The sequence below is a fragment of the Galeopterus variegatus genome, unplaced genomic scaffold (assembly GCF_000696425.1).
Source record: "Galeopterus variegatus unplaced genomic scaffold, G_variegatus-3.0.2 Scaffold615, whole genome shotgun sequence".
NCBI classification, from domain to species: Eukaryota; Metazoa; Chordata; class Mammalia; order Dermoptera; family Cynocephalidae; genus Galeopterus; species Galeopterus variegatus.
In genome coordinates this window covers 371,271-395,676 of record NW_007726726.1, presented here as the reverse complement: position 1 = coordinate 395,676, position 24,406 = coordinate 371,271, and the positions used below count along the sequence as shown (strand labels likewise).

Genomic DNA, 24,406 nt, shown 5'->3' with positions numbered 1-24,406 from the left:
GGTGCTGCCTGGTTACGTGCTGTCCACACATGTACTGTCTGAGCCTATTCACGTGAAGTGACCAGAGCCAACTGTGCCCGTCACCCTCCTTGCTGCTGGGGCCACAGTGACATCATCAGGGCAGGAGCACCCAGCAGCCAGGCTGATGTGCTGTGCATGGGGGGACTCCTACCAGGGATGATGCACCTCTAGAGCCCTCGTCCCAGGAGATGAGAGGGACCTCAGCATTGAAGCCCTTTCTGTGGGTACAAGGCTAAGCAGCCCTAACCATGACAAGAGGAATCAGGGGCCCTGTCTTACTCTACAACTGGCCAGTCCTGTCGTCACAGAGCAGATCATATGGCACCAGTCAAGAGCTGCCACTGGCCAAGGTGGGAGGGACTCAGCATCAGAGCTGCTGACGAGGCAGTGGGCATGCAGGAGCCCACGCTCAGATGCATGGGAAGTCTAAGGGATACGGTCCTGTCCAGAATGCTTCATCACAGTGGGGAAGCAGCTTCCCAGGAAGGACCCTCCTGGATTGGTGGTCAGTGCCAGGGTCAGGAATGGGACACGTGGAAGCTTCCCCCATGCCTGTGCATGGCTGGAAGCTGGTCTCAAGTCACAGCAGACAAGCCCAGTGTCATGGTTAGGCAGGCAGGGAAAGATGAGGAATGTTCTAGACTGAAGGAGAGGACAGGATGGCCTAGGTCCACACGAGGCCTGCTTTGAGAGGGCCCTGTCCCTGTGGGCTCTCCACTTTGTGCTGTGCCCGACTCCTCCGTGAGTTTGCAATTGATCCCCCCACCCCAAAAGCTTAAACAAACTGATGCTTAGAGAGCATATCTGCACAACGAGGTTTCCAATGTAAAAAATTAATACTTCATAACAATTCTAGTGTAAAAATTAGGATACTGTTAGCAGAGGGCAAGGAGTGGAGAAGAAAGTGAGAGGAGCTGCCAAACTCTCTGCTCAGTACAGTCAGGAGTTGGAAGGAGCCACCTCGCTGCTGACTCTGAAGTTCCAATCACATTTTGAAAACCTTAAAGGGAGCCTCACTGAAATGGAAAGCAGGAAGGACGTGTATCTTTGAATGTTCTGTAGGGGCCTGCTAAATAACCAGATTGCTCTGGGTCACAATGAAACATCTGAACAGACCCAGCTCCTATGAGACCAGCTGTGGGTCCAGAAGGAGAGTGCAGAAGGCGGAAGCGAAGCAGGCTGGTCCGGCGGGTGTGAGGGCCCCGGCTGCGTGCACCCTCCTTGTGCCCAGTGAGCTCAACGACCACCCACAATGGCACGTGCTCTATCATTGAAAATGGTCTTTGGAATGTTTTGGATATTCCAGAAGCCATAGGAGCAGCTGGTGGAGAAACGGTAAGTCCAGAAGCTCCTTTGAGTTTCCTTGTGAAATGGACCACAGAACACAGTCCTGAATGTGGCTGGGGCAGCCAGGCCACTGAAGGCCACTGGAGGTGGCTGGTCAGGTGGGCAAGCACATCACAGGGAAGGAGTCCACCCCCGCTTCAGCGGGAAGCCGGCACAGCCTGGAAGAGCTGCCAGGGGTGTTCTTGGTAACTTATTTCCCAAATGAAAATAAAAGTTCTACTCACAGCTCCGAGCATGATCCTGAAAATCAGCCACCGAAAACCCCACAGGACGATCCGGGACGTGGGGGTGTGTCTGGGTAACCGAGACAGAGTCCACAGAGGGCACAGAAAGACCCCCAGGAAGCCCGTTTCCAGCAGCTGCGACTCCCACCCTGCAGGAAAGACAGTAGGAGACACATGAAGGATCATGTTAGCAGGAGCCAAACGTTAACGAAGAAATCACAGCACAGACTCATCTTAACTGAAATGGTCCTTAAAACAGGACTGGCGTTGCTATGGAGAGGCAGGACGCACCCCACCTTCCACTCTTAAGGGTAAATGTGCAGCTCCTAGGGAAGGATGGGAATGTATCTGCGGGACCAGAGCATGGAGTACGGGGCCGAACCTGGGGCTGGGGGCTTAACATGACACCAGGCACCCTTCTGCCCTGGAGGGAAGGCCCTGCCCCTAGCAGTTCAGACACCGCCTCCATCCTGGGCAGGACACTGCATGCACAACATCCCAGCCCAACGCTGAGCACAGGCCACCGCCGGCCGGCATCTGCAGAAAGCCTTTCCTATTCAGTAGGCATGCCTGCAGAGTCCCAGCTGTGCACATCCTTTCTCGAGAACTATTCACCAGGACAGAAGTAGGTGCCACCGAGGCAGGACAGCCTTTATGGGGGGACAGAGTCTTCCCCAGGTGGGGAAGGAAGCCAGGCGGAGATGTGGGGCCAGGTAATGGCAGATCCAAACGCAGCTGCCACTGACAGCCCGCAGCCCTGCTGCATGATGTGTGGTGTGGGACCTAATTCTCTTTGCTGAGAACTCTTTGGGAGAAACATGCATGTGGGCAGTCCACCACGTCCTGCTCTCACGGAAACTCACCAAGCTGAACCCTAAGGTGCAAACAGCTGCTGGAAGCTCTCCCATGTCCCGCGTCTGTCCACACCCATCACTGTTCCAGGGTTATTGGTGATCCCTCACCGCCAGGCTCTCTGCTGGGCTCTGAGGACACCAGACAGAGCCAGAGGTACCTGCTTCCCATTGTGATAACGACCAGAGGGTTCACCACAGAAGTAGTACCTACGTGAATGTGTGTGTGCATGCGTGCATATGTGTGTGCGTGTGTGTGTGTGTGTGTGCACGCATACAGAGGAAAGGGCATAGTTAGATGCAGGAAGAGGCTCACAAGGGGGAGTCCTGGGAGGGACTCCTACTATTCTTGCAATTTTCCTGTACATTAGAAATTATTTTAAAAATAAAAGCTTATAAAGTAGAAGCTAATAAAGCAGTGCTGAATTACAACCCAAAGTGTAAGGTAAACACCCAGGGGTCCAACCTGACGTTCACGGAGCACCAGCTCCTAGGGCCTGGCGAGCTCCAGGCGAGGCTGCTCCATGTGCACACGGATGTGCCAGGTTGTAGTCAGACCAGCTCCTTGAAGGTGCCTGCGCTGCATGCGTACCCACGAGTGACATGTAACGCCACGCTGAGTAAACCATGCTCTCTGTGCTTCCCCTTACAGAAGGTTCCAGAATGAGCAGAACTGGTGCAGCCACTGTGGGTGGACAGGGCCCGGGGGGACATAGCCAGAGCTGGGCACTGTCCCCTCACATCTCACTTCCCTCTGAGCTGCCACAGTCCAGCTGCTCTGCTGCTGGGATTTCAGACTTAGTGCCGTGACTTCTTGACTGACTGCAAACTCTGCTGGTCGTCTCAACCAGGAAAAAATGGACTTTGCTCCTCATAGAACAGTCTCACTAGTTTTATCCTGGGAGACAATTAGTATTGAGTTTGGGCTCGTTTCACCCGGGGGGGTACTTTATAATGTGTAGGATTTTATGACCAAAGGACTCCATGGAACAGGGGAATGCTGATGGCTTGGCGTGGGCGTGTGTGCCTCAGGGAACCTCAAAGGCCACGTGTCCAGTTCCTGCCTCTGTGTGGCAGGTGAGAAAACTCAGGAACAGGAGGCCAATGAGACCTACGCCCCCTGCAGCTGGGGGCAGATGGCGGCTGGCAGAGTGCATGGGAGGCAGGAAGGCGACTGCCTGGGGCTGAGGTACCCCCATGCCCTCCATGCAAACCTCGCGGCTCTGGGGCGAGCAGGGCTGGCTCCATGACAGCTGCAGTGTGGCCCCACAGCTTTGGGGGACATGTTCCCCAGGGTGCGGGGCCTGCCTATGCCTTCCCTAATTGTCACCTCACTCTGCACAGATGTGAGGAATGGAATTTTAAGATGCAGTTTGAGTGACACCGATCATAGTGATTGATACAAAATGACAGAACCCAGAGACCTGCCTAAGTGCCAAGTGGGTGGTGGGTTGGGGGTGATGGGAGACTTGCTGAAACCACAGGAATGTGCCGCATGTGCGGAGGTTGCTTGGCCTCTGCTGAGTGGGAGGAAGTCTCCTGATCCTGCTCCAGGCACAGAGAGCAGAGGCTGCTGAGCTGAGCCTGGGGGTCTTCTTGCAGTGGGACCCCTCTGCCCTCACCCCAGCTCGCGGGAGGCCACGGCTGCTGGAGCCCATCTCCCTGACAGTGAAGCCACACTGGCAGGTTGCAGGGCCCTCACGGCTGCTCTGGGCAGGAAAGGGTCGTGTAGACCCACCTGCTCCTGTGTTCCCTGCTTGCATCTTGTCAAGTTCCAGCAGCTGTGCTGTGTGCACAAGGAACACCATTGTTCTCCACTTCAGTGTGGCGGAGGATGCGTCCCCAGGAAAATAAATAACAGCGCTACCAGGGGCGGCTTCCAGCGCTGAGTGATGAGATGCTGGTGGGTCCTCAGGCCTTTTTGCAGCGAACATGCAGCCCATCTGCGATGCCACTGCTTGTAACTGTGGACAAATGCTGGCCCTGCTGCAACCAGCAGCCTCACTGAGGGCCTCCTATCCATTAGGAAAGTCCTATACACACAGCACCTGTGCTCCACAACCCACATCTGGTCCTTTTTCCTAAGGGGACAAAAGCGCTGGCTCCCTGCTCTTCCACAGGCACCTCTTACTTAGAGGGCAGATCCTACCCTACTCCATGCCTCCAGGATGAAGCTGTTTTTATCCAGCATGTGCGGTACAGGTCTGGGCGAGACGGTCCTGCCAGTGACGTTACAGGGTGACAGGCCCACAAGAAGGCCCTGAGTGTGAGCCCTGCGTGGACAGCTTCCACACAGTGATAGGCGCCTGGTTCTGGAGCTGTCACCTCTGTCACTTTCCTTTCCAATACTGCAGATGAGCACTGAACCAGTCCTGCTTGAGAAGCTACCCCCACAAAACTGAAGGAAAAAGACTCTCCCATTTGAGAAAGACCAAGAAATTGGTGCTTCCAGAGCCCTGCACGCGTGCAGCTGTTGGGGTGGAGCCCTATCAGTGCAGGATGAGTTAGGAGTGCCCCAGGGCTCTGCCGTTCTTTGGAGCGCCAACCCGAGAGTCCGCTTGCTGCTTGTCTCCCAGGGATGTCCCCAGAGGGGCTCCCGCTTTGGGGAGGGCACGGTGGGGAGGAGACAGACACTGTCCCGAGGCTGGGGCCATGCTCAAGGAATCCTCAGACTGCATCCAGCTTGGTCCTGACAGACAACAACCTCGATGCATGTTTGGCACAGCTGTGGGGACAGCTGCCCTGTTGATGGCCTCCAGGTCGACACCAGCCACAGCCCCTCACCCTGCAGGCCCAGATCAGCACGGCTGAGCAGCCTTGACATGCAGGGCGAGGAGACCGACACCTGGCTTGGCATCGGCAGAGCAGATGTTCCCACAGCCCTTGCTCTCCTGGTTTGTGTTTCTGGAGCTGCTCACTGTTTAAACATCCATGGTGGGGACCATCGTCCGTGTCTGCCAGGGCAGTACCCATGGACCCTGAGAAGAGGCCCTACATGAAACACACGGATCTGGGCCCAGCGTCTGGAGGCAGAGCTCCATGTCCTCACGTCCCAGTCATGTTCTGGTGACTGGTCACCACTGACGTGTGAGACCGGAGAGGTCCAAATCCTGTAGTCTCCTGACTTCTGACCTGTGTGTCCACCTAGCCCAGGCACTATGCCAGCTGTCCACTGCCCACCTCAGGGAAGGGCTTCTGCTGAGTGAACCTCACGCTGACACTGCACAGAAGGGACCTGAGGCATGAGCATCCTGGAATCTGGGGGAGACAGATGGTGAGGCCCCCAGCTATACCCCCACCTTGGGGACTCCCGACACCATGGGCAGGCAGGCCTGGCCAGGAGTCATGGACAACCACCACCATGGCTATTCTGCACCAGGCACAGGCTTCTCAGGACACTTAGAAATGGCAGACACAAGAGAATGAAATGAGCCTTGTAACCAACTTGCTGGGAATGTTTTAGGGTTTAAGGTGCTGGATGCTGGGCTCTGCAGGTGCAGGAAACATGGGGACACGGATGGTGTGGTGGGGCCAGATGCCCCACAGACACCCTGCCCAAGCACCCCATGCATGGATGAAAGATTCTGAAGGTGAATGGTGCCGACAAAGGTGACTGCCACAGAGCACCTCTCAACGTGGCTTCCAGAAGCTCTGGATTTTGGAAGCATGTTTTCTGTGTGGGTGCCATGGAAAAGCACATGCCTGACATTGCATCTGGGCCATCTGTGACCTCCTGAGGAAGGACTCCATGTTAAGAAAGCCTGCGACTGCTTCAGTACAAATCCTCCTGCATCCTGTGAACACAGTGCAGACAGACAAGAAGCCAGGTGGGTCGTGTCCCCTCGAGAGCAGCAGCCGTCCGAGCAGGTAAAACTGTTCTCCACCCGGCCTGACAGGGGCTGCGCAGTCTGAGGAAGGGCCACGAGCTCCACCCGCGCTGTCCACTCTGCAGGACCAGACTAGACACTCTGAGAGTGGGAGAGGCATCCGGGCAGCCAGCCAGGGACGGGGAGTGTGTCACTGGCCGGGCTGAGTGTTGGGGCAGGAGCTGAGCTGGGGTTTCGTGTGGAAAGCAACAGAGGCAGGGCCGAGCCCATGGCGCACTCGGGAGAGTGTGGCGCTGGGAGCGCAGCAGCGCTCCCGCCGCGGGTTCGGATCCTATATAGAGATGACCGATGCTGCCATTTAAATAAAAAAGCACAAATGCAATGAGAATTGAAAACTCATTAGCTGATCCTGCAGTGAAACCCATTTGGTTGTCTCTCTGACAGAAAGCCAAATGCAGTGATGAACTTGGACTCTTGGATTATTTACTAACATATTTTTTTAAATAATGGGACAAAAATGTGGTCTACTCCTGAACAGTAGTCATCAAGTTTTGGGGCAGCTTCATGAAAACTGATTAATGAAAATCTGAACTGTGTGTGCAAAAACCATAAACCCATCTCTGCTGGGTGTCACTTGTTAAAAGTAGAAATTAACATCCCACCACCTGCAGGCTAGGAACCCTCATTTATTGTAATTTAACAGAATGTTCTGCATTTGTTACAAGAAAAAAGAGGAAATACTATTGGGGATAATTAAAATGTGAAAGTTATGCTCACAGCACTCACTGGCTGAGCGCGGTGCGGCCGGTCTCAAAAAGGACAAAAAGAAAAAAAAAAAAAGAAAGCAACAGAGGCAATGGCAGTCCGAGGTGAGAAGTGACGGAGGCAGGATTTCAGGATGATCAGTTTGAAAGAAGCACACAAAATGGGCCACAGCTAGACCCGATGCCCCAGGGCCACACGAGGCTGGCGGGCAGGGGAAGGCTCCGGAAGGCATGATGGATTGTGCTCTCTCATGGGGTGGGACACTCAGCCAACCCAGGCACTTGCTGCTCGGCAAGGGCAGGGCCAGAGCCATGTCATGGTCTGGCTCACATGGGCCATGAGGCCCAGGTGAGACTTGGTGAACGTCACCCAGAGTCAGGGTCAGTGTGTTGTGGGTTGGGCCGCCCTGACCAAAGAAGACACTTGATTTAAAGCAAGCTTTCAAAGGTGCAAGTCACCATGATGGCCACTCGAGAAAACACCACCAAGGTCTCATTAACTTCATCGAAAGTATTTTAGTTACTTAGAAAGAGTAATTAAATATAGCACAGATGGATCCTTCAAAAATGACAGCCACCATCCACGTTAGAAAGAGGAAATCCATTAACTTCTCTGTTAAAAACAGGGAAAAAGGAGCAGAGCGCTTCCCTCCTGACTGCCTGTCACTCCAGCTCTGAGCCGGCCGCCCTCTGCCACCCCAGGGGCTTCTAATGATGGCCCTGGAGAGAGCTGGGAGCTTTTAAAAGTTTCCTTCATAATTTTCATAGGTTGTATTTTAGGATGAAAAGTTATGAAATAGCATACCAAAATCTTATTTTGTGCTACTGCTAATGTGGAAGAGAAGGGCTGTGGCCACAGAAGCTCCATGGGGCTGGACACGGGAGGGGGCAGCCCATGCTCTGCCGAGGCCCAGGGCCTAGCCTTTGACATGGTTGAAGGGCCGGCACTCACAGGCTGGACCCACAGAACCATGAGCACCGGACCACACTTCTCCGTGGCTGCGATTCATCTGGAGGACATCTCCTGTGAGGTTCTGTTGTCCTCCTCTGGGCAGCCACGAGAAACACACGCAGGCAGCCCGACCCACTGAAGGGAAGTGAGCATTGGGGAAAGGTCACATTTCAGTGGCAGGATTTACTCCAGAGATCACACTGAACAGGAGAGCATTTTCCAGCAAATAGATATTTTTGAAAGAGCTGCTTAAAGGCCTCATAGTTTAAATAAAATTATGATAAATTGCATGCTCCCAATTATGAAGCATTTAGCAAATTGTTAATATGTATTTTAAAGATGTCCTTGGGTCCTGCAGAGAAACAGGAAGTGACCTTTGTAACCTGCACGCCCTTGTGGTGACCCTCATCCCTGCGCGTTGTCACGGTGCTTGTTAATACTCGGTTGCTGTGACAACCAGACTTCCTAGCCCCAGGTGTCCCTGTTGCTTAGATCTGTCCAGGTGTCACCAGGAGCCTGAAAACAAAATCCATTGTAATGACCTTAGCCAGCTTCATTGGTTTGGGATAAATACAAAAATGCTTCCCGTCAATGGAAATTAGACTTAGCAACAGATATTTTTAGGATTAATATATTCCAAACATTTAACATATGTCAGGCTGAAGGGCACGACGCACTGCCATTCCTCTGTCTTTTGTTTCCTGTGCATGAAAATGAGCCGAAGCTTGCTGAGCCTCAAAGGGACTCATCAGGACCCTAAAGCAGCGCTGAGCAGCATTGGCCAACAGAACCATCCCTCATGATGGGGATGTTCTGTACGGGCTGGTGCCATCAAGTAGCCATGGGGACCTCTGAGCCTCAGAATGTGGCTTGTGTGATTGAGGAAGGGAATTTTTAATTGTATTTAATTTTAGTTCAACTGAATGTAAATTTAAGCGGCCGTGTGGGGCCAGCATCCCCATGGTGGACGGCACAGGTCTGTCTGGATCCCAATTCAGGACCCTGCTCAGAGGCACCATTGCCCCCACCCCACCCCAGCCCCACTCAGACGCCCACCCCTACCTGACAGGGCTCCTGCACAGACCAGGGGCATTGACACCCCTGATGTGGCATCTGAGGGGGCCGTTAGCTTGCTGGGTCCCCTGCCACGGAAGTGGGGTGTTCCCTCACCCCACACAATCTGGGGTGACCTGTGTTCGCTCCTGGCCTGTGGATCTCCCCACATGTAGTGAACAGCACTGGGGTGTCCTTGGTGCTGCCAAGGGCATGGCCTGTCACATGTGGAGGCAGCATGTCCAGGTGTCAAGGAACTCATGCTGGCCAGGAAAGAGCTGGGGGTTGGCAAACCTGAGAGTGGGTGGCATCACCCAAACCCCCACTGGCACATGCCCAGGTCAGGTGGCCCTGTGGCCTCTGCTCTACACAGGAGCCCATAGCATACACAGGAGTTCTTTTCTCTTTCCCTCCCTGACCCTCTGCAGTGGGCCATGCCACCCTGGCCACCTCCACTTCCCTGTAGAAGTTGTCTCTGGCCCTCCTGTGAGGTCAGCACTGGGGCACGGGGACTTGGAAGGCTGCTGAGGGGTAGCCCATGCCACAGACCAGCTCTGGCTGCTGTGCTGCCAGCCAGGCCAGGGTGTGTACACCACAGGGATAGGGAGGGGGTGGGTGCCTCAGCCATGAGCAGGACCCCAAGGGCACTGCTGGTGGCCAGTCTTGCTCAGAGGTCAGTGTCCTCAATGCCATCAGGGGAAATCTCTAGAAATTCTTCCTTCTAGAAGGATCAGTGCACAGCAGGGGATCATGTTCCAGCTAAGTCAGGGGACATGCATCATCATGGGAAAATGCCACATGGTGACCCACAAACAGAAACTTGGGGGTAGGAGGGGTGGGGAAGGCCATGCAGCACCCACTGACTAGTTCCCCCTCTGCTTGCCTGGGGTCTCTTCCCTTCCTTGGAGGCCCAGGCCCACCTCAGGCTACTGTCCCCAGTACCCATCCCGACAACCCTGTGGTCAAGTCTCTGCTCAGATGCCACCTTCTCAGGCATTCCCTGGACATAACATTCACCTTGGGCCTCAGTCTACTGGCACTGCCTATGCTACAACTCTGTCCCCATGCCACAGGCTGCAGGTCTCACTTCCTCCCTTTCTCTGTTCATTCTGTACCCAGAGGGCAAGCTACATGGCAGACAAGGTAAAGCATCCACAATACGTATGTTAAATGATGTAAAGGAAGATGTGCTCATTAGGCATAAGCAGATAGGAAAACTCAGCAGACAAATAAAACTATAAAAAAAGAAACAAACAAATTCTAGAACTGAAAAATAAAATATCTAAAGTGAAAATTTTACTGGGTGACCTTAATAGCAGATTAGAAAACAGAGAATAAAAAGGCAGTGAACAGGAAGATAGATCAATCGAAGTTATTCAATCTGAAGAACAAATTTAAAAGGAAAATGAATACTAAAATAACAGAGCCTCAGGAACTTGTGAAACAACATTAAAGGCCTAATGTACATGGAAGTGGAGACACAGAAGAAGAGAAGACAGAATGCAGGGCAGAAACAAACTTTGAAAAAATATTGAAACAAACTTTGAAAAATAATCCAAATTTGGTAAGAGACATTAAGTTGTAGATTCAAGAACCTCAGTGAATCATAAGCAGGATAATATATTTTTTAAAAAAGAAATAGGCCCATCATAGTCCAACTACTGGAACCAAAGAAAAAGACCTCTAAAGCAGTGAGAGAAAAACAGCACATGACGTTCAGAAGACTGACTTACGAAGGACAGCTGACTTCTTGCCAGAAACATGGAGGCATGAAAACAGAGAACCAGCAGCAGAGTCCCCCAGGGACCACCTGCTCTGAGATTGGGGCCCAGAGTCTACCGACTTTTCAAACAGCAAGACACACAAGCTGTGTGCCTATGGAGGATGTCAAGCAAGACCAAAGATTTAAAGAGGAGATAAGGTGCTCAAGTGATCCCAGTACAGGTGTGAAGGGTGGTTTTTACACAAAGGGCACCATTGTTGACCTCACTGGCAGGATATGTCAGGCAATTTGTCTCAGCAAGGCAAGGACAGAATGTTGCTCATGATCATAGACTGTGCTCAAAAGGCTCTCAGTCAAAACCAAACCATTTTCTTCTGGACATAAATCAAAGAGGTAAGATTGTGACTTACGTGCCTGAGATCAATAACCACAAACAGATGGAATAATACATATTATAACAAGTGTCATAGCCTATAAATAAGAAAGCAGGAGAAAGCCTCCCTAACAGGAATGATCTAAAATCTGCTTTCATTCGGGACATTTTGATTTCAGACAATGCTGAATCCTGCAGGGTCATTAACACAGTCACCGTGGCCCTTTTCGAGGGGCTGCTGAAATCAAAGATGCGGGATGTGAACTCCCAGCTGGCAGGCTGGGCCTGGGCACAAAGCAAGCTTCCCCACCTTGGGAGTGTCTGGGGCCACATGGCCCAGTCTGAGAGTACAACAGTCCACGTCTTATCTCTGTGTGAACGGTGGTGGTGACTAACTGGGGGCACGAGGGACTTTCTGGGGTGGCGGTAATTTTCTATATCCTGATGGGGGTTTTGATTACACAGCACATGCATTTGTCAAAACTCTAAAAATATATACTAATGATCTACATTTAGTTGTGTGTGAAGTCTCCATCAAGGGAAAAAACGGAATACACAGTAAACTTCAGTTAATGATCTGCACGCTGACATATGTAGGGGGAAGTACTCTGATATATGGCACGTACTTTGAAACGCGTCCAAATATGTGATGGGGTGATGGATGACATGAGATTAACAGATGAGCTCTGATACATATTGATACATATTTACTATATATTAATCTCTATATAGTTAAGTATATTGGTAATATGTATATGAGAGGTGTTCAAAGAGTTCATGGAAAGATTTGTACTATCTTTTAATTCTGTTTTCCCATAAACTTTTTGAAGTACCCTGGTATTACATAATATAACATACATTAATCTTTATTATTTATTATAATGAAGAAAATGTAGTAAAATATGAACTGTAGAGTCTAAGTGGCCTCTATATGGGTTTTTAGTATACTATTCTTATAATGAGAAAAGGAAATAAAAGTTATAAGGTTTGAAGAGGAAAAAAATATGATTGCCTACGTAGAAAATTTATATATGAAACAAGAGAATCTACAGAAAATGAGCTCAACTATTGAGAGGCGTTAGCAAAGTTACCGGATACAACATTAAAAAGAGTCCTCGTGAATACTTGGAAACCAAATCACTTTTCTGAAAATTGGTAAGTAAAGGGAAGGAATGAAGCATTTATCCTGACTTTTCCGAACACCTGGATTTAGAGCAACCAGATAGTTGATGAGGGAAAGTGACTGACAGAAAACGTCCAGACAGCACTTGCAAATGAAGCCAGGGAGTCAGAACACCACGTCCTGCAGGCCCTGACGAAGAGAGGCCGCTGGACCTTCCAGAGTATGGGTCAGGCCGTGGCACCTGGTCCCCTCATCAGTCTCGCCATTGCACACAGACAGGGAGGAAGCAGCCTGTGCCTCTTGACGGGGATGGGACAGAAAGAGGCTGCTCTGGTGTATGTACCCATGCCAGCTCATGCTCAATTGGGGACAGCGGCTGCTGCGCAGGCTGAGCCCAATGTTTGGCACGAACCTGCGTGGGATTGTAAAGGAGGGAGGAGAGAGGATGGTGTGTCAACCAAACGGTCGGACCTCACCTGGACAAACCAACTGTGGAAGGCATTATCTATGGGACAGCTGGCAACGTTAGGACCAGACTAAATATTGGATAGAATCTGTCTCAAGGTTTTAGGCGTAATAATGGTATTGTAGCTACATTGTTTTAAAAGACCCTACCCTTTAAGCACATAATGGAGTTTTTCCAAACGAAATAATAGGATGCCTGGGATTTGCCTTTAAGTAATACAGCACTGGGGAGGCTGGCAGGTGGCAGGCTGGGCTGATGAGGTCGACACCCTGAGACGGTAACTGACGTTCACTGTGCCACTCTCTGTGTTCTCACAGTTGTTGGAAATTTTTCATAATCGAAAGTTAAAGAAAAACAAAGAACTCTCCCATCTTCTGCTTGGGATGTTTAGAACTGGCCACCAGCATTCTCACAAAACATCAAAAAATGGTGAAATGCAGGTTTTTAAAATTACCATTTGTTCTAGAAGCCAAACTTATGATGACTGTGAAAATAAATCTTTAGAAAAGGCGTTGAGGGCCGGCCCGGTGGCGCACTGGATAAGTGCGCCGCTTGGGAAGCGCGGCGGCGCTCCCGCCCGAGGGTTCGGATCCCACATACAGACCGGTTCCCGCTCACTGGCTGAGCGAGGCGCGGGGGCAGCGCCGAGGGTTGCAATCCCGTTGCCGGTCCCCGGTCCGGTACGGGGGCAACACTGAGGGTTGCGATCCGTTGCCGGACATGGAAAAAGACAAAAGACAAAAAAAAAAAAGAAAAGAAAAGGCGTTGAAAAGCTTTATGGAGAAAATCACTGAATGTTATAGCGAGAGATAAAATGTTTTTTTTAAAAGCAGCAGAACGAGCGAGCATTTGTAGAAGAAGCCGTGAGCACAGCTGGAAGGCAGTGCTGTGAGCCTTGTCAAGCTCCTCAGGGGTGTTCTGAAAACAAATTTATTTTAGTATTTTTAAATAATTTTATTTAGTTTTAACCATTATGAATTTGGCCATCATATCAGCACATTATGGAGATTTTTTTTTTTTTGTGGCTGGCCAGTATGGGGGTCCAAACCCGTGACCTTGGTGCTATAAGGCCGAGCTATAACCAACTGAGCCATGAAAACAATTTTAAAAATTATGTTTTCCAAAACATATAAGCGATCTATTTTTCAGCACGACTGGTTTTCTCCAGGTGGCTAAGAATTGGATATTGAAACGGGACTGATAGAAACTTCTTTGACTTTGTCTCAATTAGTGGTTAACCAATCTCAACCTCATGTGGAAGTAAGACCAGAGTGGAGCCACAGGCTCTGCAGAACTGGACCACTGCCCACGGCTGCTTTCCAGGACCACTGCCAGGGCTGCCTCCTGGGACCACTGCCCAGGGGATGCTGGGCTTGAGAAGTGAAGCTCTTCTACTATGGTGGGGGCACTGTGTAGTGCCTGAGGGACGAGAAGCAGGGACCCACGTTCTGGAGCACAAAGGCCACATTCTCTAGGGAACCTGAAGACTTCTGCTCTATCTCAATGTCCACGTGAGGAGGGGAGCACCCACCCGGCCATGGTGTGAAGCCGAGAGACCACAGGGGCGTGTGCAAGGCTCCCCACCAGCTCACGCTGTGCCTGCCACAGGCTCTGGTCTTCTCTACTACCTGCCGACAGGCCTTGCTGGCTACCTGCACATCCCCTGACATTTCTCAGTTGTTACATCCACTAGGGATTAAGGGTATAATTGCTGATTGTGGAACAATCAAAAGGGGGAAAAAAGGAAGGAACTGTCCATTTACTGACAAAGAGCCAAGTGGATTTAATGGCGCCCACTCTCCCGAATCCGGGTCCTGAAGCCAAGGGGCTGAATGGGAAGGACAAGATGTCATCAGTGAACACTGCATCATGAGGCTTATTCTGAAACTGTGACACTCACCTCATCGTCTTACATAAGATGGGGCCACAGTGAGGCAGTCCCTGCGCTGCTGTAATAGAAAGCACGTGGACTGACGTGGACTGAAACCCGATGTGAGACCTTCAAGTAAGTCCTGACACACTCACACACACGCTTAGAGGCAGGAAGAGGAAGGGGCCCGGCCCTGGACACTCACAGGAGTCCGAGGCCCAGAGAGGCCAGAGCCTCGCTGCAGGCCATGCCGTGGTTACAGTCACGGTTCCCTCTTTCCTGTGTCAAAGCTTTTATGCCCCATGGTCTTCCCTTGGGGCAGATCCGATAGCTCTTACTAAGATGACATTTCTTGTCATCAAAAAGTACAAAACCCAAGAGCACAGTCCACATGAAACAGGTAGAAGGAGGCACGGACAGAATGCCCAAGTTCCTGGCAGGCCCAGTACCACAGGCAGGACAGGCGCTGCCGACCTGCCCAGAGCACTCCAGCACAAGGCGAGCCCAGTGTGGTTAGAGAAGTCACTCTGCTCTGACGTCCTCCCATGCTCACTGTCCTCCACCTGCACTGGGCTCAAGGGCTCTCATCGGAGGATGACATCTCCCCTGGTCCATTAGCCCCGCCTGCCTCATCAGGACCTACATCACAGAGAACTCCACTGTATCCCCCACTCTCTCCATGACTGACTGTCTTCACGCCCAGCCTGTGGCGTTCATGGCACCCACAGAAAAGACACGTGAGTTCCTAATTGATGCCCCACGGCTCACCTTACACTCCCATTTCCTCCTGCTTGAGGGTGAGACCCTTGTTGCTGAGTCCCTCTGCATATTCCCAATCCTGCTCTGGGGGAACCCTGATGTGGAGCTGGTGACCGCAGGGTCATGCTCTGCTGAGGCTCCTAACCTCAGGGCTGTACTGCCCCAGGGAGGGCCCTCCCCAGATGGTGCCCCAGTCACCCGCAGGCCATCTGTGGACAATCCTGCTTCATGCCGGATGCTGGAGACAACAACCACTGTTGGTTGTTGGCTTAACAGACACGTCTCTCATAAGTACTGTCAAATTATTTCACATGCTTGTTGGCCACCTAAACCTCTGGGACAAGCTGCTCGGGGCTTACAGTGGTGTAGTTTGTGTTTTAAAATGTGTCTGTTAAGGATAATAATCCCGTGATGTTTGTTCTGTTTCACACATTCAAGTAGTCAAATCTAGTGTTATGTTATCTGTTTTATGTGATGAGTCTACAAAATGCTGCTTATTTGTAAACAGGCTTATTTGGTACAGTTTATATTTGGGTTCTTTATACATCCTGCTCGATTTTTAAAAAATGCATATGTGCTAACATTTACTCTCCGTGATGAATAGTTCCACGAATTTTTTGATAGACTTTATTTTCTAGAGCAGTTTTAAGTTTACAGCAAATTGCCTGGAAAGTACAGAGAGTTGCCTTGTTTTCCCTGGCCCCACCTCTGTGCATTTTGACACAAATGAGATCCTGTAGCCCTGCACCATCAGGACACGGAGCAGCCTCCTCACGGGGCCTGTGTCCCTCCCACAGCTCTGTGGGCTCCTGCGTCCTGTGGAACCCAAGATGGCTCCTTCCACTCGGCGGCTGCCTCTGTCACATCCGTGATTCATTCCCTTTCACTGCGAGGGTTTGTAAATGCTCACGTGTTTCCAGCTCTGTCCACCGGGAGGGCCCAGAAGACATGACGCTTGTAGCAGTGGGAGCATCCAGCCCTGGACCGTGGCTTCTAAACACCATGTTCTCCATGAAAAAGAACGGGGCTCCCAGGGCTAGAGCCAGACGGTGGAAACCACAAAGCAGATCACAACAGAGTTGATGACAACCCACAAGAGCAAGATAAATAGCCGTAGTGACAAAAATAAATGTTTGAATAAATAAATGGAGGCAGGACAGCTCTCCCTGTGCAGGAATTCCAATGAGTAATTGTAGCAGGAGTGAGGGAAACAGCCACATCCCGGAATGTGCAGCAGGGCTGCAGGCAGGGCCTCAGTGCAGGGCGTCACCTTGAGGGACCTCCCCTGGACCTCCGTGGTAGCAGCATAGTTTCAATGGACCTTGACTGTTTGATGCTCCCTCTAGGAGGTGGCACTGGGCCTCCCCTCCCCCGAGGGTGGGCTGGACTCATGACCAGCTTCCAGAGGACAGAGAGTGGGCGGAAAGTCATGACTTGGCGGGGGGAGTGGGGCACCTGGCAGACACACCTTTACCAGGTGGCCAGAAGGGCATGGGAGGTCAGGTTCTCTAATGGTATGGGGAGAAGGCCCCTCACCTCTGTGGGAGTCTTCCCAAAGCCCATCACCCCAGTTGATGGAGTTTGGATGTGTTGCCCCTCCAAAACTCATGTGGAAATTTGATCCCCAATGTGGCAGTGTTGGAAACTGATTGAGTCATTGGGGCGGATCCCTTATGGATGGATTAATGCTCTCCCTGGGGGAGGGGAGAGTAATGAGTGAGTTCTCACGAAAGCTTGTTGTTTATAGGACACTGGCACTTCCTCTCTCTCTCTTGCTTCCTCTCACCATGTGATCTGCTTGTACCTGCTGGCTCCCTGCCACTTTCCGCCACGAGCAGAAGCAGCCTGAGGCCCATGCCAGATGCAGCTGTCCCAGAATTATAAGCCAAATAAACCTCTTTTCCTTATAAATTACCCAGTCTCAGGTATTGTTATAGCAACACAAAACGGACTAAAACACCAGTCTAATCCTGAGGAAGCATCAGACTAACCCAACTTGTGAGACATTCCACAAAATACATGACTGGACTGCTCAAAACTGTCATGGTTGTGACACAGTAGGGAAGTCTGGGGGACCATCACAGACTAGAGGGGACAAAGGAGACTGAGGACTAATGCAGTGTCCTCCTGGATAGGGTCCTGGGACAAAAAAGGGCATTGGTGGAAAACCTGGAGAAATCAGTAAAAGTCAGTACCAGTAACTGCACAGGGCCCACTTCCCAGCTCTGGTCTCCACGCTGCGGTCACACAGGACGCTGGCAGTGGGGAGGCTTGTGAAGGGGTCGGGCGCTCTCGGCTGTCTATGTTGCTCCTCTGTGAGTCTGAAACTACTTTGAGATAATTTTTTAAAGTGCCATTGACACCATTTCACCAGGGGTGCACTTGCTGCCATGAGGGGGTGCAGCTGGGAAGACAGGCCTGGGAGCTGCTCCCGCTCCAGTGACTCGGGAGCCAAACAAGCCCCGATGAGGGACGCGGGATGCGGGACACGGGACGCAGGATGCCTGCTAGCCCCTCCTGTCGGGCTGCTGAGGGATGAACTCCAGGGTCCTAACTGGGCAGCAAGCAGCCCGAGGACCAGGGTCTTGACCACGCCCCCACTCTCGGATGGAGTCACATGGGTATGAGCTCAGTGGGAGGCTTCTGACATGTGGAGTGGAGGCCACCCATGCACTGTGTGTGGCTGGATGGGGATGGCCGTGTGTGCTGGACCAGGGCATCTCCCTTGTGGTGAGCAGTCCAGTTGTCTGAGGGTAACACTGCAGCTGGCACGATGCAGAGGACAGCATGGCTGTCCCCTCTCTGGTCTCATCTGCTCTCATCAGCGGGCGAGAGGGAGGCCAGCCCAAGAAAGGCCATTCACCTTGGACCTTGGGTCCCTGCAGGATGTGAACAGGCTCTGCCTGCCCAGACACCCCCCTGCCAGCCATGCTGTGGCCACCACTGGGCCGTGTGACCATAGCCTCAGGCCGGCCGATAGCCTGGGTGCAGCCACATCTCCCACATCACCCAGCTGACACCTGGAGAGCACATCAGGCAGGACAGCGTGGCTGCTGCTTCGGCTCCGCACTGGGCTCTGCTTCTGCTGTTGATCGGGCTGAGTCTGCAGATTGTGCACGTGTGCCCGGAGCTTCACACGCATGTGACTGACGGTGCCGTGGAGAAAAGACGCTGCGTTTTCAGTCCTATGACTGTCGCCAAAGCCAGTGAGGTCACTGAGGACAGCCATGTGTGTGCCCTGAGGCCCTCTCTCAGGAGCCCTGGAACACGCTACAACTGTGCTTGCAGTTCTGGGTTTGGGAGGTGTTTTGCTGAAAATGAAACAGGTCATTGGGTTCCTTGTGGCCACACGTCACTTGTGATGCCTCTTCCCACGGGGATGAGGCAGGAGCAGGTGCCTTCCCATGAGGCTGCGCTGGGCCCAGGCTCCCGTGGCTTTATGCGTTGTTGCTGCACGGTCAGTCCCATGGTGACACGGCTCCTCCCTGTGCTGGGCGTCATCTTGTCTTATTTCTATTTCTAGGACACGTTGAGCTCACTCCACTTCTCTGCCTCTATACTCACTAGTCTCATTTTGTGGAATGCTTTCTCCAGACCTCACATCCAGCTGCTCCTCCTCCTCAGCCTCACCATACTCTCCGCCACACACTGTGTGTTATGTTCTTCACAGCATGGATCATTAGTTGAGATTATATTCATGTGTTATTATTGGTTTACTTGTGTTTTTTCCCTTGCTGGTAACGTCAACTCTTTGAGTACAGGGGACTCATTTGTGTTCCTCACCTTTGTAAGTCCAGGGCCAAGAACGACGCCTGATACGTGGTAAGGATTTAACACAGCAGGACGAACAAATGCGGGGTGTGTGGTCAGGTGGGACGAGGAGCAGGCATGGAGACGATAAACCGACACACGAGGAAGAGCCACATCCGGTAGGGGAGGTGCAGAAAACAAAGCCAGGCGCGGAGGGGTGGGGAACCCCGCTGTGAAGGCGCAGTGGCCCAGCCAGCATGGGAGCCTTTGGGTGTTAATGGACGCTGCACAAAAACTCATCTCTGCATCCTGTCTCCCAGTCAGTCTTAAATGTCCAAGACATGTTCATCAGAGCTGAGACAACACGGAGACCAGCAGCACTCTGCCCTGTCATGGGCACAAGTCTAATCAGCCAACACGCCTGCAATAAACACAGGACCCTGCTTTAGAAGAGGCATAATGTGCTTGGTAAGACAAGGATATAAGCCATCAAGAAGAGAGTTGTACGCACTTGGGAGCCATTAAAGCTACTAAAACTGATCAGTATCTATGTCTCTGCTCAACAAATCATACAAACAAGAGCTGCTATTGTAAAAGCAGCAAGTCATGGCTTCCTGGCTGAAAATTTCTGTTTTAAAATATCAAAGCATTTACGAAAGACACTGGCGCACAGATGCTATTCTGGGGCTAACCCATGCCTCTTCCAGTTACTTGCGCTGGCAAAGGTCGGGCTCCTGGTGCTGTGCTCTTCTTACATTCAACAGCGGGTAGTGCAACCAGGATGCTCCTGGGACACTCACCAGATGCTGCAGGTGCCCAGCGGCTGGCAGCTGCGATGGAGTCTGATGAGATCAACAGCTCTTCTCTGGCCTCTTGACTGCTCACAGCTCAGGACACATGCATGACACATGCATTTACCCAGCAGGGGAGCAGCACTGTACCAACAGGAATACGACGAGGGTTCCCAATGCTTCAGACAGGCAGCTGCTAATGCTGGACAAGCATAGACCAATCCATCTCACCAGCTGCTTGTAGGCGTCTTTCTATAAATGTGATCAAGTCGAGGGCTTAACAACGACCCTCCTTAAGAATACCACTCTGGATCAAATGGGGGTGGGAGGGAGGAGAGGTGGGGAGAAATGGCCGTGGACTCCCAGCCCTACCCCCAGCACAACTATGGCTTTGCGCCCATGAAGCATAAGGATCCCTTAGATGGGGAGAGGAACAGATTAATCTGTGGTAGCCAATCTGGCAAAGACAGTTAACCTCCCCCACAGTCTCCAAATCCAGAGGCCTAGAAAGCATCTGCTCCAAGTGGTGTCAGGAGGTCTTGGGCAGAAATCTCTGTGAAGTGGGGAGAGGGAGCTGATGGTTGTCTAACATGCTTGATTCTGTAAAAAACAGTGTTGGGAGGGGGTTGAGCAATTGTGCTGGTAAATTTGGAGCAATCTGCTAAGACACCAGAGATAAAAAACAAAGCAAACCAAAAATGAAGAGGCAACCACCAACTCCAGGAAAAACAATTATCAGAAAAAAAAAAACTACAACAGTTCACTATTTGGCTCATCAGACAACTATATTTACACAGTCACAATAATGCGTGGGCTGAGTATTAAATTAATAGAAAGTTACACTGTGACACAGCCACACTGAGATGTGAGCAGAGCTGGGAACGGGAGAGTCATCCTGCCATTCACAGCAGGAAGTGTCCTGGTAATGATGAAAGTGACACACCAGGAACACTCCATGTAAACATACTGTTCATACATATGGAGGTGAACACCAGAACAAGTGCAGAGGAGACAGAGGGGATGGTCTGGAGAACAGGACGTGGGATGAGGAGAGGTAAAACAGGGTACTGACTGCTGTTTTTTATAAGCCATGTTACACAGTTTGACTAATCCTTGCACATGCCTGACTTTGGCCACAGTGTAATAAAATCTGAAGTTGATAAACAAAAGGTAACTTATAAAACTCTAAGCAGGGGGCATTTGAAGCATTTCTCTAGATAGTACTTGGTCCAAAGAGGCATAAGCACTAAAGGTTATAAAACCACATCACCTGCCACTATCCCGGGAACCCTGGGGTCTCAGCTGACAGAGTAGGACAGGGTCACAGCCAGAGGGGGCAGTTGCCTGCCCAGGTGCTTTCCTTAGCAGATAAGAAGAGACAGAAAATAAATGATTTAAGCAATCAACTCAAAACATTGGAGAAAAATAGAATAAACCCCTCCCTCCGGACTCAAACCAAGAAAAGTAAAAATGAGCTAGAATGCATTTTTTTTTTTTGAGACCGGCCGCACCGCGCTCAGCCAGTGAGCACTGTGAGCGCACTAGTCATCCCTATATAGGATCCAAACCCGCGGCAGGAGCGCTGCTGCGCTCCCAGCGCCACACTCTCCCGAGTGCGCCACGGGCTCGGCCTGCTAGAATGCATTTTTTTTTTTTGAGACCGGCCGCACCGCGCTCAGCCAGTGAGCACTGTGAGCGCACTAGTCATCCCTATATAGGATCCAAACCCGCGGCAGGAGCGCTGCTGCGCTCCCAGCGCCACACTCTCCCGAGTGCGCCACGGGCTCGGCCTGCTAGAATGCATTTTTAAAAATATCTGATAAACAAGCCCAGTTCTTTGAAAAGACCTGTAAAGGGGACAACCTGTAGCTTTTCCGACCTTGGGGGGTGGCGGTGGGGAACATTGGGTCCTGAGCATAATGCGGGGGAATCAAGGTTGGGGGAGAGGGCAAGCTCACATCAGACAGACCCTTGTCCACAGGGGCTTGGGGCAAGCCCCTCATTGCCCGCCAGCCTTAGCTGCCCTGGGAGGGGGTGGTAAGGAAGCTGCTTTCTGTAGCCACCATGCACCACCGCAGCCACGCTCAGCCGCTGCAACTGCAGCTGTCATTATCATCACACTGTGAGTGAAAAGCACACACTGGTCAAATGTCCCACATCTACACACCTTAATGTAAATAAAATTAAACAGTGACTCAGAAGAATTCTAGATAAAAGCCACCCAAATGGATTCAGGGCTGCAAGTATGAATTACAGCAACAAAACACTTCAGTATTTCAGAATTCTGCAAATTAAAGGGACTAGCATGTTTTAGAAGCAGAAGCGGTAGCTGGCTATGATGGGAGATGTTGAGAACACGCAGAATGTTGATGACCACGTGAATAAAGACATGGTCTACAAAATACATTTCCTCCTGGCCCAGCTAAATAGTTTCACCAGGGAGAAAAAGGAAATGAAAGAAATGCATATAACATGGCCCTAAACCCCATGTTTGTGTCTGTATGTGTGGGTGCATATATCTGTGTGGTGGGTATGTGTACATGTGTGGTGTGTGCATGCACATGCATATGTGTGGTGTGTGTCTGTGCATGCACATGTGTGTATGTGTGCATGCACGTATGGGCGTGCACATGTGTATGTGTATGTGTGTATATATGCACGTATATGCATTGTGTGCTGTGCGTGCATACGTCTGTATGTGTTTATGTGTATGAGTGAGTACATGTGTATGCGTGTGCATGTATATGTGTATGCATAAGTGTGTGATGTGTGTGTGTGTGTGTGTGTGTCCATGCCTGTGTACAGATCTAAGTGGGCATAAAGAAAAAACACAACCAGGCGGTTTACATGGGGTGGAGGACTAAAATTAGATGAAAGCAGACTTCCCTGAAAATAAAGCCTATGTGGAGCTGTGTGTGCCACATAAAGACCATAGAATCCAGCGCCACAAGAGATGAGGGGCCTCCACACACCCTGAGGAGGTCCCAGTGTCCACCCAGAGGCTGCTTTTCTCTCTCCTCTGTGATGTGCCAGCCTGCACACTGGCCACACGCCTGCACTGAGGCCCCATGGACAGTGGTGTCAGGCAGGGTTCACCACCATGAGGCCTGCTGCTTGCCTGTCAGAAGTCACCTCTAGCCTTGTGCCTAATTCCACAAACCCTGCCTCTTTACTTCTTCCCCTTCCAGCAGGAGGTCATGCCCTGGCAGCATTTTCTCTGAACACTGGTATCACAGCAGCCTGAGGAAATGGACCACAGGGTCATGTGGTGACAGAGAGATGACGAGGCAAAGACGTGATTCCGAGGGTCAAGAAAGACCCCAAGACCCTGGGGGAGCCCTCAGAGGTTCTAGAAAGCCCACAGCACTGGGGAGGCTCAGGTGCAGAGGCTGGATGGCCTTGCCAGGTGCAGCAGGGCTGAGGGGAGCCTAGCAAAGCCAGGTGTGGCCCTTCCCCTTGGGCGCTAAAGCCAACCAAGGGCCGCTTGTAGTGGAAATGCGGCAGAAGCTGGCAGAGATCATCTTTCTCACCCTGGAAATGCCTGGCTGAGCTGGTCCATGCCAGCACAGGGCGCCTGTGGGCTCTGAAAGCACTGAGCTGGTCTTCCTGGTCCCTGCAAGGGACACGGCCAGACACTGAGACCAAACCACAGGATGGTGAATCCTGCTCCCTCCCTAGGTACTGGGGTGAGGGCTCTGCTGTTGGCTCGACCTGGCACCTCCAGGATCTGTGCACTGTGAAGGTGTTTCTCCCCATGACACACATGTGATGACATTGACACAGAAACAGCAGAGGGAGGACCTCCCGGGAAGGAGCCACAGCCTGGCGGCCGGCAAGCTCGCCGTGAAGCAGTTGGGGCCACCTGATTTTGGGAATAATTAATTAAAGGAAACTGCTTTCTTGCACACGGGGGCTGGGGAGGGAATTAGGTGAGCCGTAAGTTAGTGCATAGGACATGAGAACCGGGAGGGATTGGAGGCTGTGCGGTGGCCTGCTGCAGCCGGGCGAATGGCTTACCACAGGAAGGCCCCACTCCAGCACGAATAGGTTCTAATAAAAACTTCCAATTGAGCCAGTAAACCCTTCATTAAGCTGTTTTTAAAGCATGAATTTAAGAGCAGTAGGAGTAAAGTATCACATGGAGCATTTAATTCACAACAGCTGGCGGGAGGTGCCACCATGCTAGGAAACACCCACTTCTGAGTGTCCTGGCCCTGTGAGCACCCGACGCTGCATGGAACTGCATCAATGACAGCCTGAAAAACAGACTTAGCAAGGGAAGGGAGTGCCTCCCACTTGGCAAGAGCAGAGTCCCCAAACCCAGGAAGAGCCATGGGCAAGCCTCTGAAACAGCGAAAAATGACAGAATTCACAATGCGACCTATTGTACAAGTCCTCGTGACAAAGCCCAAGCCCTCAGCACCCTGCACATAAGGTGCCCCATGTCAACTCCCTACCTGATTCCTGACTGCCTCGGATGGCCCCACCTGTGCCCTGGTCTGCTTACTTTGA

General features: G+C 51.5%; 1 protein-coding gene across 1 annotated transcript in view; it reads right to left on the bottom strand.

Annotated features, from left to right (window-relative positions):
* The window catches only part of LMF1 (lipase maturation factor 1), a 121,781-nt gene that overhangs the window by 64,015 nt on the left and 33,360 nt on the right, over positions 1-24,406 (bottom strand). The window contains exon 4 of the mRNA XM_008570575.1: positions 1,593-1,741. Coding sequence (XP_008568797.1) covers positions 1,593-1,741 — 149 coding nt within the window. The remainder of the gene's footprint in view (positions 1-1,592; positions 1,742-24,406) is intronic.